The sequence below is a fragment of the Xenopus tropicalis genome, chromosome 7 (genome assembly GCF_000004195.4).
Source record: "Xenopus tropicalis strain Nigerian chromosome 7, UCB_Xtro_10.0, whole genome shotgun sequence".
In the NCBI taxonomy this organism is placed as follows: Eukaryota; Metazoa; Chordata; class Amphibia; order Anura; family Pipidae; genus Xenopus; species Xenopus tropicalis.
In genome coordinates, this window is record NC_030683.2 from 43,496,820 (window position 1) to 43,510,769 (window position 13,950).

Consider the following 13,950-nt stretch of genomic DNA (forward strand, 5'->3'; position numbering starts at 1 on the left):
AATCTACTTACAGACCCCCTTGGGTTTATATGGCATCCAATTGGTTCACTTGTAGCTCACGACTCTCTGCTTTCCCACCTCTTAATTTCAGGCAGTATTAGGAACCACTTCACATAGGTAAATTTCCAACTTTAGCAACTTTAGGTTAATTCCACGACCTTTCCGCTTCCCTTCCCCTTCTGTGCACTTACTGTAGGATAAATGCATACGCCATATGTGTAAAAACTTAAATACTTTAATATAAATAAAACTTCCCAATACACTCACAAACAGAGTCAGGAGTCACTGGTATGGATCAGGTGGCTGCTCCTTTTTCTTTCCCTGTTCCCGACCTGCAGTGTCGTTTCTGGGTTCAGCAGTCCTGCCCTGTATAGTGCTCCTCCTCTGCGTCCTCTCTCACCGCTGACGCGTTTCGCCACTTCCGGCTTCCTCCTGAGCGAAGGGCAGGACTGCTGAACCCAGAAACGACACTGCAGGTCGGGAACAGGGAAAGAAAAAGGAGCAGCCACCTGATCCATACCAGTGACTCCTGACATGCGCATCCTATACTCTGTTTGTGAGTGTATTGGGAAGTTTTATTTATATTAAAGTATTTAAGTTTTTACACATATGGCGTATGCATTTATCCTACAGTAAGTGCACAGAAGGGGAAGGGAAGCGGAAAGGTCGTGGAATTAACCTAAAGTTGCTAAAGTTGGAAATTTACCTATGTGAAGTGGTTCCTAATACTGCCTGAAATTAAGAGGTGGGAAAGCAGAGAGTCGTGAGCTACAAGTGAACCAATTGGATGCCATATAAACCCAAGGGGGTCTGTAAGTAGATTGGCAATCGGAAAGGGATATCACAACTGGGCACAAAAGGGTGATATAAGTAAAAGTCATCACTGGTGTTAAAAAGCACATGAGAGTGCACATTGTGAAGTAATAACAGTATTACACTATATTTTTTTTTTTTTCTTCTTTTCCTCATAAGACCTCATCGCTAAGTCTAAAGCAGAAGAGGGCACTTTGATGTTTTATAAGTTACAACTACATATTCCCTCCCCCTACACCCACCCACCTATGCATCAACCCACCCCTCCCCCTATACATACTTCATACCCACCCACTTGGCATACATTCACCCTCCCCCTACACATCTGCACCCTCCCCCTACACATCTGCACCCTCCCCCCCTCCACCCTATATCTGCACCCATCCACCTATCCTACACACAAACCCATTCCCCAAAACATGCATGCACCCACACACTGCACACCAACTTACCCACCACACCTGCACATGCTTTCCCCCCTCCCAATCCCCACCCAGACACCCACCACCAACACACCCACACATGCGTCCCTCACTCATACTCTAACACACACATACATAGAGGACATAGTAGAGATTACAAGGAAGGAATTCAGGGAGCAGTTGAGGGTCTGTGGCAACAGAATAGTCTTCTGGTGGAACCCTGAAAAGAAAAGAAAAAGTTTAGAAGGTATTGAAATAAAAAATGACAGATACATACTTGATTATAAAAGACGTAATCTGACTCTACAGTATATCATCTACCTGGAATGGCATCTTTTTTCCTAACATTGATCACCTGGTTAAAAGCTGGGCTGTCTGGGTCAAAACCAAACAGGTGGCAACTTTAAGTACAGCTGCCCTGTGTGAGTTATCATACCCCCATTGGCCTTTTAGAGAATCCGCTGTGATATATGTAGACTTGGCCAGATCTTTGCCAAGAGTTAGCAGCTTAGTACAATCTAAACGCAGCAGTACACTGGCTTATCAATTAGGCACTCTGATGAATCAACCATGGGGCTGAATGGAGCGCTTATAGGGGCATTACTCACTATAGCAGCCTTTCTATTGTTCTCATAATTTGAAATTCTAGGAAGGGAAGTGGTACTTTACTGACTGACATGCGACTTTGGCAGGTGAAAAGCAATTGCTAATAATAATATATATAAATATATTACCCAAATCCTGCGGAGCCTTTTCACAGCAGCTTTCTTCATCCTTTTTCCTAAGGTTGGCTGCACTGCTTCATGAGGAACTGCTTCTTCCTGTTTGTCTCCTGCAAGGGATTCCTCTTGCTGATGTTCTACAAAATGTTCCTCCTCTTCTATTCGCTGCTCGCCAGGAGCCACCTCATCTTCTTGTTTCATTCCTGGAGCCACCTCATCTTCTTGCTCCTTGCCAGGAGCCTCATGATCTTCTTGCTCCATGCCAAGAGCTTCCTCTTCTTCATTCTCTGCTCCTTCAGTCTTCTCTCCAGGAGCCTTCTCATCTTCTTGCTCCTTGCCAAGAGCCTCATGATCTTCTTGCTCCTCTCCAGGAGCCTCAGCAGCTTCTTCCTCCTTACTGGGAGCCTTCCTTTCTTCCTGCTCCTTGCCAGGAGCTTCCATTTCCTCCTGCTCCTCGCCAGGAGCTTCCGTTCCTTCCTGCTCCTCGCCAGGAGCTTCCATTTCTTCCTGCTCCCCACCAGGAGCTTCCATCTCTTCCTGCTCCTCTCCAGGAGCTTTCATCTCTTCCTGCTCCTCGCCAGGAGCCTCCATCTCTTTCTGCTCCTCGCCAGGAGCTTTTGTCTCTTCCTGCTCCTCGCCAGGAGCTTCCGTCTTTTCTTGCTCCTCGCCAGGAGCTTCTGATTGTTCCTGCTCCTCGTTAGGAGCTTCCTTCTCTTCCTGCTCCTCGCCAGGAGCTTCCATCTCTTCCTGCTCCTCAGCTGGAGCTTCCATTTGTTCCCACACCTTGCTAGGAGCTTCCAGTTCTTCCTGCTCCTTGCAAGCAGCTTCCGTCTCTTCCGGCTCCTCGCCAGGAGCTTCCGTCTCTTCCGGCTCCTCTCCTGGATCTTCTGTTTCTTCCTGCTTTTTGCTGGGAGCCTCCTCTTCTGCTTTAATTTCTATAGTAGCTGCCCAGTGTTCTTCAGTGGCTCTAAAGTGGGAAAAAATGTATATTTATCAGTGTTGTCATTTGTTTCCACTGTATCGAGACTATATTTATGGTCACTGGAGGAGTAATATAGAGTTTAGCCTTGTACCTAAGTGTTAACCTTATATCTGCTACACACATGGCCCTACAAATGTGGGCAGTTACTGAGTAGGTTACAAGGTCTGCTAGAGGTATAGGCTTTAATCCAATATGAAGGGAGCTCTAATGTTTGGAAAACACCTACTGGCACTTTGAAGCGGTAGAGGCATTTTGTATATTGTATGAATGTGTCAGACTAAACTGAAAAACTATCACACATGTGGGAAGAGGAATGTAGTTAGACCTCCATTTTTTAAACATATACAATTCAGTATATATTTGCAATATACAAACCTAGCACGCTCCTCCAACTCCTGTTCCTTCTCCCAGATCTTCAGTACAAGACTGAGAAGGTTTGATCTTACTTTCTGCAAGCACAGGGAAGGTACAAGTAAATGAGCAAAGGGGAATATAGAAGACATTTATGATAATTTCTGTATAGATTATGACAATAGTTTCTTTATAAGGTGGGGGCAGTGAGAGTGTGGAATTCCCCGCCAGGTAATGACAGATTATATTCATGCCTGTAAGGATGGCTTGGCTGACTTCTTGCTCAAGTATAATGTCTAAGGCAGTGATCCCCAACTAGTGGCTCTGGGGCAACATGTTGCTTGCCAACCCTTTGGGTGTTGCTCCCAGTGAATTTCTGGTTAGGAGGCTAACTTTCATTGCATAAAAACCCAGTGTAAAGCCAAACAAAGCCTTCTGTAGGCTTCCAGTCAACATAGGGGCCATCAAATAGCCAATTATAGCTCATTGGCACCCCCAGGAACTTTTCCCATGCTTGTGTTGCTCTCCAAATCTTTTTCTATTTCAATGTGGCTCACGGGTACAAAAAAAAAAAAAAAATAAAATATATATATATATATATATATATATATATATATAGCAAGACAATGAGCCGCACACGCAGGGACTTTTTTAGAAAACAAAAAATTTCTTTAATGAAAACGATCGGATCGTTTTCATTAAAGAAATTTTTTGTTTTCTAAAAAAGTCCCTGCGTGTGCGGCTCATTGTCTTGCTATATACATGGTTTTTGCAAGCACCTGGGGCATTTGATTACTATTAGGGTGTGCTCTGTTCTTTTCTGTATATATATATATATATATATATAAAATCAAGGAAAAAACAGATGCACTCCAGGAGCCTTTAAAAATTATAAGTAAATTTTTTTTAAGTCATTTTAAAAAAATGTATCAGGCGAAAGTTTCTGTCTGCTCCTAAGACCATTATCAAGACCATATATACAATTAAAATCAACATATAAATAGATAAAACCTGTAACACTCACCCAATCCCACATTCTCCCACCAGTCATGTGACTGGAAGGGAAGCCCTGTACTCAGGATAAACAATACCCAGAGTATGTATAAACACAGGGACCCGTGCAATCAGGAAAAATACAGTGGTTAAAAACAAGTACATAGTCCCACTGACCAAAGGAAAGCATGTTACAGAAAAAGGATACAGAATAATTTACAGCAATACAATTACCCACAATGTATCAATCCTACCAGTACATAGTTTCACCTTTGTTCTAAAAAGCATAGCATAGTATTGCTCCTTTCTATGCTTTTTAGAACAAAGGTGATACTACAGTATGTACTGGTAGGATTGATACATTCTGGTGGGAGAATGTGGGATTGGGTGAGTGTTACAGGTTTTATCTATTTATGATAATGTTAATTGTATATATGGTCTTGATAATGGTCTTAGGAGAAGATCGAAACGTTGGCCTGATACAATTTTTTAAAATGACTTGAATAAAGAATTTTGACTTTAAATTTTTAAAGGCTCCTGAAGTGCACCTGTTTTGCCTTTATTTTCTGAATAATTGTGCATAATCTGGTAGCACCCATTTTTTCTGGTGGTGTGCTGAAATTCTATGGACTGTATATGTATATATATATAGCAAAAAAGGGAAAGTTGTGCTCAACCACTAAATTTTAAACCATTAGGCGGGGGTGCAATGAGGTTGTGACCACAAAATACATAGAAACAAAATATATATATATATATATATATATATATATAAAAAGTCCCACTATCTGCACTCACCAATCAAAACAACAGCTGGGTGCTGACCCACAAAATACATATAGTCCTCCAGAAAGCACTCACAGCATAAGTAAATTCTTTGTTTGGACATAATGTCTACACGTTTATTTCCGAATAAAGAATTTTACTCTGAGATACTGAGGACTATATATATGTGTATAGATATTTATATATACACATTTATATTAGACAGCAACAGGAGATCCTCAATATATATAGCGCCTTAAGACATGTGTGTTAAGATACCAAGAAATGCCCCCCACTTTAAAGTGGACCTGTCACCTTAAAGGAACAGTAACACAAAAAAATTAAAGTGTTTTAAAGTAATTAAAATATAATGTACAGTTGCTCTGCGCTGGTAAAACTGGTAAGTTTGCAACAGAAACGCTACTATAGTTTATATAAATGAGCTGCTATGTCAACACGGGGGCAGCCATTGAAGTGGGGAAAAAGGAGAAAAGGCACAGGCACATAGCAGATAACGGATAAGCTTTGTAGAATACAATGGGGTTTTATCTGTTATCTGCTAAGTAACCTGTGCCTTTTCTCCTGTAAATGGCTGCCCCCGGGGCTACACAGAAGCTTTATTTATATAAACTATAGTAGTCTTTCTAAGGAAAACACACCAGTTGTACCAGTGCAGGGCAGCATTACATTATATAGTAATTACTTTTATACACTTTCATTTTTTGGTGTTACTGTCCCTTTAAGGCAGGCATTATATGATTGACAGCTGGGATTTTAAAATGCTTTTATAATGGGTATGGATGTGGTAATAAAAAAATTATTTTGGGTTTCATGTTTAATTTGAAAAGGACTTTTATTATACAGCTTTTTATGTCTGGGTGACAGGTCCACTTTAAGCAAAACAGGGATTGTTTGCCCATGTATTGCAATTTACTTCAAGCTGCCCAACTATGTCAAAGTCATCCCCGGTCTGGCCAGTCCTACACTTACTCTGATTCTTATCTAATTTAATAAGAATTCTACTGCTTCAATGTACATTTAACAAAGGGACTGAGTATTACCTACAACTTAGTTGCTTTTTTTTAAAACTCCCAAATGGTTGCCCAAATGGCTCCACTCGGATCACATGACTGTAGCTGGTAAGGGTGGGAGCTACAACCTGGAGCTGGCCCTGCTCCTGTATAAACTATAACTAACAAGGAATTTGTTATAGTTATAATTTATACAGGAACAGTGGCCAGCTCCCTGTTGTAACTCCCACCCTTTCCGTTGTTTGTTATAGTTCTAAATATATAGATTTTGTATTGGTTGGTCCCTGTAGGTACGTGTTTATATCTGTGCACTTGGGGTCATTTGAAAGATTTCAAGTTTGTGGACTGTTATCTATTTTCAAACTGACTGTAACTATTCTTTTTATTGGAGAAAGTAGTACTTGCACAGAATATCTGCATCACCTCTGCACCCAAGATTGTCAGTAAACCAAATACCTTAATAGCAAATCTGGCATCTTATGAGAAGCATATTAAGTCAGTAGCAGATAAATAGAGAATACTAAAGAAGTATGTGGTATTGAAAGTGGCTAAAATGCCCAAAAACACGTTGTATTCAATTGCCCTGTTTGCAATAGACTGATCAAACTTAATAAATAAGTGATTACTTATATAAATTATATATTCCCTTAAATATTTGTACCTAAACTGATGAACAGTATATTTCTTTTTTGACAAACAAATTTTGGCAAAAGCTAACAATTCAGGTGTATGTTCCCTATAGTCTAAAAAACATTGAGGGTATTGTGCAGAATTTGGCAATAAACAACCAAAAAGCATCAGAGACAGTGATCAGAGAACTTACAATCTGAAGTTGCAGACACTCGACGTACTGCCAACCTTTACGTGTCATCTGTGGGAGAAAAGACTCAATGTTAAATACTGCTTTGTACCAATGCCATTATTGTGGCCATGTGGCCCCTAGTAACAAAAATCTGTGCAGTGTCTGTGTATAACCCCATACTGCATTGCAACATTTTTAAGAATTTTGCTACTGGTTAAAATGTTATTTAGATGAGTTAAGCCCCCAGCAAGTGATGCAGTAAAAAAATAATGTTCCTAATTATTATAGAAACACACAGCGAATTGTAACATCTCCAGTAATAAAAATAATGATACTTACAGGAGTCAAAGACATATTGATGTAGAGGACATAATAAGTGTCCTCCAGACGATCCAGATGTTCCTGTAACAAAAAGAGAGTAACAGTGTGAGAAAGGAATCTATTAATCAGTACTATTTCTGCTAAAATCTGACTTATAAGAAAAAGGCTGGATCCCAGAGAAAAGTCTCCAAGACCCAAGTATTGTAGGGGCTCATTTATAATAAAAGCACAACATCATCTCAGTAGCAGCTGTGAAGCAGAAATATGAGGCAGCGCCACTGTGCAATTACCATTCAGCTGCAGTTTCACTGTAGGGCACTTTATTAATCCAAATGTACTTTAGAAGTAACTGGAAATGGTATTATCCATGTATGTATAGTCACAGAGACTTTAGGAAGACTGACTTGTCACATATTAGCTTTATGCACACTGACACATGGCTCTGTATAAGACCATTATCATTTAAACAGGATAAAGGAAAAAGTTATCAAAGCAGCAGGTTTTAGTTGGAGTCAGTGCAGTGCTGGATTCACTATGTTGGGGCAATTTAATATAATTTCTTCCCTATGTATAAAAAGATCAATTTAGGATTCCTTACCAGGAATGTGATCATCACCAGATAATTGGTGACATTCTCTTCTTCATATCCATGGTCGGCACCATAGCACAAAAGAAAGTGTTCTCTGAAAAAAAAAAATCAATTTTAATAAAACATTCTACTATTCCATTGTATTTCTACTATAAATGCACTTATTTATTAAGCTGATACAGTGTGATACCAGACACAGTCGGTCTGATAATGAATTTCAGTGAGCAAATGTTTAGATATAGAAAGGAAAAGTCAGCCAAAATAACTCTTAAATTAATCATTTATGAATAGGACATTATGGTGAAGCCATTGCCTCAAATCTATACAGTCAAGAGGCAGAAACATAGGAGGGCTTGTATACTATGTATGGGGCAAGGGTATTTGCGTTTGTGTTTGGCACTGTGCACAAGGCACCAGTTTGTGCACCTAAATGTGATGCTGGCGTAGCTGCTTTTACAGGACAGGATACATTGTTACACCAGGTAGAGAGAGGAGGGGCTTTACTTACTATAAGCCTGTGCCAGGCATTAAATACCCCTTGCTTGTCAGTGCTGCGTTCTGCATCTTGCAGCAGATTTTGAATCTGGCAATAAAGTACAGAGCACAGCCTACAAAGACCAATCGCTAAGTGCATGAAGGGGATGACGTTTCCAGCCCTCGTTGCTCTTACAACCCAGGTGCAATGTTTATGATTCTCAACATGTAAAAAGACAGATTTATTTTACTTACAGGTGGACCATTCTTCCAAATTGTCCTCTGTAGTGATGTTCTGCAGGGAAAAATACATTTTTATTAAGCACTGCGCTAAAGAAGAAACAGAATTCACATATAATACATGCTGCAACCTTTGCCATGTTTACACATTTCCCATCTCTTACATTTTGGCCTGAAGTGTCATGTTCTGTGTACTCTTCCAATTTAATATGGTTGTAACTGATTGGGGGTGCCAGTTTTTTTAGCTATCCCCATAGAGACAAAAATCATTGCTTTTTTCCCCCAGACAATGTTGCACTTCTTTAGAAATGCAGTAGCCCAGAGTACCTAGAAAGTGGTCTGGGTGGATAAAGGGAATGTAAAATAACACTGCAGAATGTAAATGGGAATACTGGAAGTTACAGTTTCATAATGGGGAAATACTGTTAGTGGGCTGAGAAACACAATGACTTGATTGATATAGAAGTTTACCATAATAGGAAATGAGGACCTCGCTGTTGGTAGTCTTCGTCCTGAAGTCCTCCAGGACGTCAAATAGTTTCTGTAAGTGAAAGGAAAGAGTATTAGGGACACAGTTCTAAACAGATGTAAATGCTGATCACAGTCAGTCTGACTTTGAGGATCATAGTGTTTGACCCAAGGTGGTGTATTTTATTTTAAAATGGAGTACCAGCCCAGGAAAAAACTTGGAAATATTGTTCACTGGGGGTGCCTAATATATTCCATTTCAGTGAATTAGTTTTTCCTTGCCGTCTAATGCAATTTCATATCTGCACAGAGGCAAATTGTATGGCAGTTTCCTCTTATTTGTGTAAAAGGAAACTGTGACAGAAGTAGGATGCTGTGCAGAGAGACAGAAAGGTGCTCAAGGAGAGGTTATATAGAAAAGTAAAAGGGAAACGGCTTTTCAGATGAGAGTGTATTTTGAACAAAGACATAGAGACAGTACCTTAAGCGGGGGCATCTCTTCTTCTCACGCTCAGCCGCCTAAAAGCACAGATACAAATGGGTATGATATTAGCAACAGCAGTATAAGGAGTTTCAGATACATGAATATGCCATTAGCAGGGCAGTTCATCTTCCCAACCAGTTCTATTATTCTGCAGTAGTACACAAGGAATAATAACTTGCAGTTTAAAGTTCCATTATGCCCCTATTGTTTCCCATGAGCAACTCAAGAAAGGGGGGATTTAATCCATTAGTTGATACATTTTGTAAAGTCAGTGCTACCAAGTGAACACCCTGAGCTTTATTAAGATCAATGAAAACACAAGTTGCTGACATTCTTCTGATGCTGCATCAGGTTTTCACCTAAGGTAGCACATTGGAACAACTGGGGAAAGAAGGGGGCAGTCTGACCTTGTGAAATAACGAACTCTGTCAATTGGATTTGCAAGATTACCTTGTAAAAAAAGCTCTCTCTGTAGAATGGAGGGGTCGGCCCAAGGCCGGGAACCCCAAGGGGTCTCCCTCAGTTGGTTCTTGTTCTCTCTGACTCTAGTTTAGTTAAGAGTGTAATAAACTAAACTATTAAAAAATCAAAAAAATCCAATTCAAATGCAGGTGAAGCACTGAAGCAAAAAAATGCGAAAGCAGGTCGGACGCTACAGCAATATCTGTATAGAGAAAAGAATAAAAGGAACAAGTCAGCTTAAGCAAAATGCATTTAGCACTTAATTTTTCTATCAAACGCAGAGGGAGTCAGAGATCTAGCTATTTACGATAAACTTCAGTTTTTGCATTACTTCCAGCAGGCACTGAGACTTAATTTATAACATACTGAAGGTTTTCACAGCAGCCAGCCAATCAGAAATGAGCATTGGTACAGTTAGAATGAGGACATAGTACATTGGTGCTATTGACTTCATGTTTATAAGAAAGGCCCAGTTATGTCCTTTTGGTGACTTTGCTACAGAAGTGCAGGACTTAGAGAAACCTAGTGTAAGTTACAATAATTATAGTAATACAAAAGGAGCCAAACTAGGAAAACAGTCAATTAGCAATAAATCAGATAACTATAATAAGTATTGCAGACTACGCCCTCTAGTGACCAAAAAAAGGGAAAATTGCGATCATTAAAGATCAAGTCCGCAAAAAGAGACAAAAAAATGAAAAGTATAAATCTCTATTCTAATCCATTAAAAATCATACCCCATGTATGCAGCCTAACGCGTTTCATGCTAACCTAGCATTTAATCATAGGCTCACCAACATTTATTTGCACATCTATATATACATGGTAAAACATCCACCCACTTTAAATTAAGACCAATCAATGTAGAGTAGGCTCCATCCCCCACTACAGACATCATCAAATACAGACATAGTTAAACAGAGGTTTAAAAAATACATAACATGGGGTTATATAGTAAAAATACAATTGTTTCAGAGTAAATAATATTTTTTCACACAAAGCAAGTAACATCAAAAGTAAAATTCAAACCTAAAGGAATTCATGTAAATAAAAAGTCCAGTAAACTTCTCGCTTATGGCGAAGACTAAGGGGCTGATTTACTAAGACACGAATTCGAATCCGAATTGGAAAAATTCCGATTGGAAAACGAACATTTTGCGACTTTTTCGTATTTTTTGCGATTTTTTTCGGCGTCTTTACAATTTTTGCGAAAAAACGTGAGTTTTTCGTAGCCATTACGAAACTTGCGCAAAGTCGCGATTTTTTTTGTAGCATTAACACTTGCGCGAAAAGTCACGCCTTTTTCCTAGCGTTAAAACTTAAAAGGCGCGACGTTTCGCGCAAGTTTTAACGCTACGAAAAAATCGCGACTTTGCGCAACTTTCGGAATGGCTACGAAAAACTCGCGTTTTTCGCCAAAATCGTAAAGACGCCAAAAAAATCACAAAAAATACGAAAAAATCGCAAAATACCGATCATTACAAAAAAAACGCAATCGGACGCATTCGGCCCGTTCGTTGGTTAGTAAATGTGCCCCTAAGGGTATCTCCTCCTCTCCTACCAGTCTTTATCTGTTCTATCGCTTGTACTGAAAAGAACTTTTTATCACTATTATTGCACTCTGCAAAATGTCTAGTGACATTGCTCTTAAATGCATATTTAGTATTACAAATCTGACTAATATGTTCTCTAACTCTATCTTTCAGGGATTGCATTGTACACCCCACATATTGTTTCTTGCATTTCTGACAAGTCACCAAGTATATTACTGCTGTACTGTTGCAATTAAGAAAGCTACCTATTTTATAAGTTTTATTTGGAACTGAAGACTGGAATTCCTTTGACACCTTGAGATTTTCACATGTAATGCAGCGTTTTTTTGCCACATTCAAAACAGCCTTTGGTGTCCAGAAAGTGTTTTTTTGCTCCACCTCTATTGAAAAAGCTAGGATAACCTATCTCTTAAAGTATAGGCCCTCCTAGCTATACTGTTAATGCCTTGTCCCAAGGTGTCAAAGAAATCACGGTCAGCATATAATATTGGCTGAAATATTTTTACAGTCTGCACCATTTTATTATATTGTCTACTGTATCTTGTAATAAAGGATATTTTATTTTCCCAAACTTTATCTTGTCTTTTAGAAGTAAAATTTAATAGTGAGTCTCTACATGTTTTGCTTGCTCTGCTATATGCATATTCTATATCTGTTTCACTATACCCCTGTTTCACTATCCCCTTTCCTTAGGAACTGACCCACCGGTATACATTTAATTAAATCCTTAGGGTGACAAGAATGAGCATGCAAAAGTGTATTACCACTACAAGGTTTCCTATATCTGTTTCACTATACCCCTGTTTCACTATATCTATATAAACATGCAGATAAAGGTGGGCTGGTAGTGATGTTAGATGTGGAAGTGTATAGATCAGAGGCTTTGAGACAGTTAAAGGATAGAACAGCTTATATAGAGCTAAAATCTGACCCCACTAAGTTATTTATCAGTAAATTGACCACCTTAATTGATGAGGCAGTTGAAAAGGGCCTAATCACTAACTTGAAAAAGATTTTCTTGTTCCCAAATATCCTGTCATTGCAACTTTTTATCATCTTCCAAAGGTACAAAGAGCAGAGGCCCCCTATTGGTAGAAATATTTCAGCCAGCACAACAAGTAAAGTGCAAGCAGGGCTTAGCCCTTGCGTGTTTATTCAAAATGCAACGTTTCGGGGCGTACCCCTTCGTCAGGCATACAGACACACACCAGTGCACATGATTAAATAATAAATTTTCATCTGAAACAGGGGTATAGTGAAACAGATATAGGAAACCTTGTAGTGGTAATACACTTTTGCATGCTCGTTCTTGTCACCCTAAGAATTTAATTAAATGTATACCGGTGGGACAGTTCCTAAGGAAAGGGGATAGTGAAACAGATATAGAATATGCATATAGGAGAGCAAGCAAAACATGTAGAGACTCACTATTAAATTTTACTTCTAAAAGACAAGATAAAGTTTGGGAAAATAAAATATCCTTTATTACAAGATACAGTAGGCAATATAATAAAATAGTGCAGATTGTAAAAAGATTTCTGCCAATATTATATGCGGACCGTGATTTCTTTGACACCTTGGGAGAAGGCATTAACAGTATAGCTAGGAGGGCCTATACTTTAAGAGATAGGTTATCTCCTAGCTTTTTCAATAGAGGTGGAGCAAAAAAACAATTTCTGGACACCAAAGGCTGTTTTAAATGTGGCAAAAAACATTGCATTACATGTGAACATCTCAAGGTGTCAAAGGAATTCTAGTCCAGTTCCGAATAAAAATGATAAAATAGGTAGCTTTCTTAATTGCAACAGTACAGCAGTAATATACTTGGGGACTTGTCAGAAATGCAAGAAACAATATGTGGGGTGTACAATGCAATCCCTGAAAGATAGAGTTAGGGCTCTGGTACACGGGGAGATTAGTCGCCTGCGACAATCTCCCTTTTCGCGGGCGCGACTAATCTCCCGAAATGCCATCCACCGGCGAAAATGTAAATTTCGGGGAGATTAGCCGCCCGCGAACAGGGAGATTTGTTACGGGCGACTAATCTCCCCGTGTGCCAGAGCCCTTAGAGAACATATTAGTCAGATTTGTAATACTAAATATGCATTTAAAAGCAATGTCACTAGACATTTTGCAGAGTGCAATAATAGTGATAAAATTTTCTTTTCAGTACAAGCGATAGAACAGATATCTCATGTCAAACACAATACGTAATTTATTGTCTACAATGTGAATGTGGTTCCCTCTATATAGGACGTACTATAAGACAGCTGAGAACAAGATTAGGAGAACATCTGAGAGGTTTAAAGAATAAAGATAGTGATAATCCGTTATATAAACACTTTGATTATGTGCATAAAGGAAAACAAATGAAATTTAATATGTTTGGCATAGATAAAATAGATGAAAAAAGTGAAGGGAATTTGGTAACCAAACTTTTACGATTGGAATCTAAATGGATATTTACGCTGGATACTG

The 13,950-nt window shown here is 39.1% G+C and overlaps 2 protein-coding genes across 4 annotated transcripts in view; one reads left to right on the top strand and one right to left on the bottom strand.

Moving 5' to 3' along the window:
• The window catches only part of psd (pleckstrin and Sec7 domain containing), a 320,624-nt gene that overhangs the window by 156,519 nt on the left and 150,155 nt on the right, over positions 1–13,950 (top strand). The window lies entirely within an intron of this gene.
• On the bottom strand, positions 1,206–10,117 carry LOC116412298 (cilia- and flagella-associated protein 251-like). Its single transcript, XM_031906339.1, has 10 exons — positions 9,908–10,117; positions 9,455–9,492; positions 8,977–9,046; positions 8,521–8,560; positions 7,801–7,885; positions 7,221–7,283; positions 6,903–6,950; positions 3,315–3,388; positions 1,970–2,924; positions 1,206–1,455 (listed from the first exon to the last, which is right to left on the bottom strand). Exons 2-10 carry the CDS (start codon positions 9,467–9,469, stop codon positions 1,405–1,407), a joined length of 1,401 nt encoding a protein of 466 aa, XP_031762199.1. The 5' UTR covers positions 9,470–9,492; positions 9,908–10,117; the 3' UTR covers positions 1,206–1,404.

Bases quoted from the DNA above. Each gene is read 5' to 3' on its own strand.
- LOC116412298 (XM_031906339.1), bottom strand. The intron at 2,925-3,314 runs GTTTGTATATTG...TTCCCACTTTAG, and splicing joins GAGTTGGAGGAGCGTGCTAG to AGCCACTGAAGAACACTGGG. The intron at 1,456-1,969 runs GTAATATATTTA...TTTTCTTTTCAG, and splicing joins AAAGGCTCCGCAGGATTTGG to GGTTCCACCAGAAGACTATT.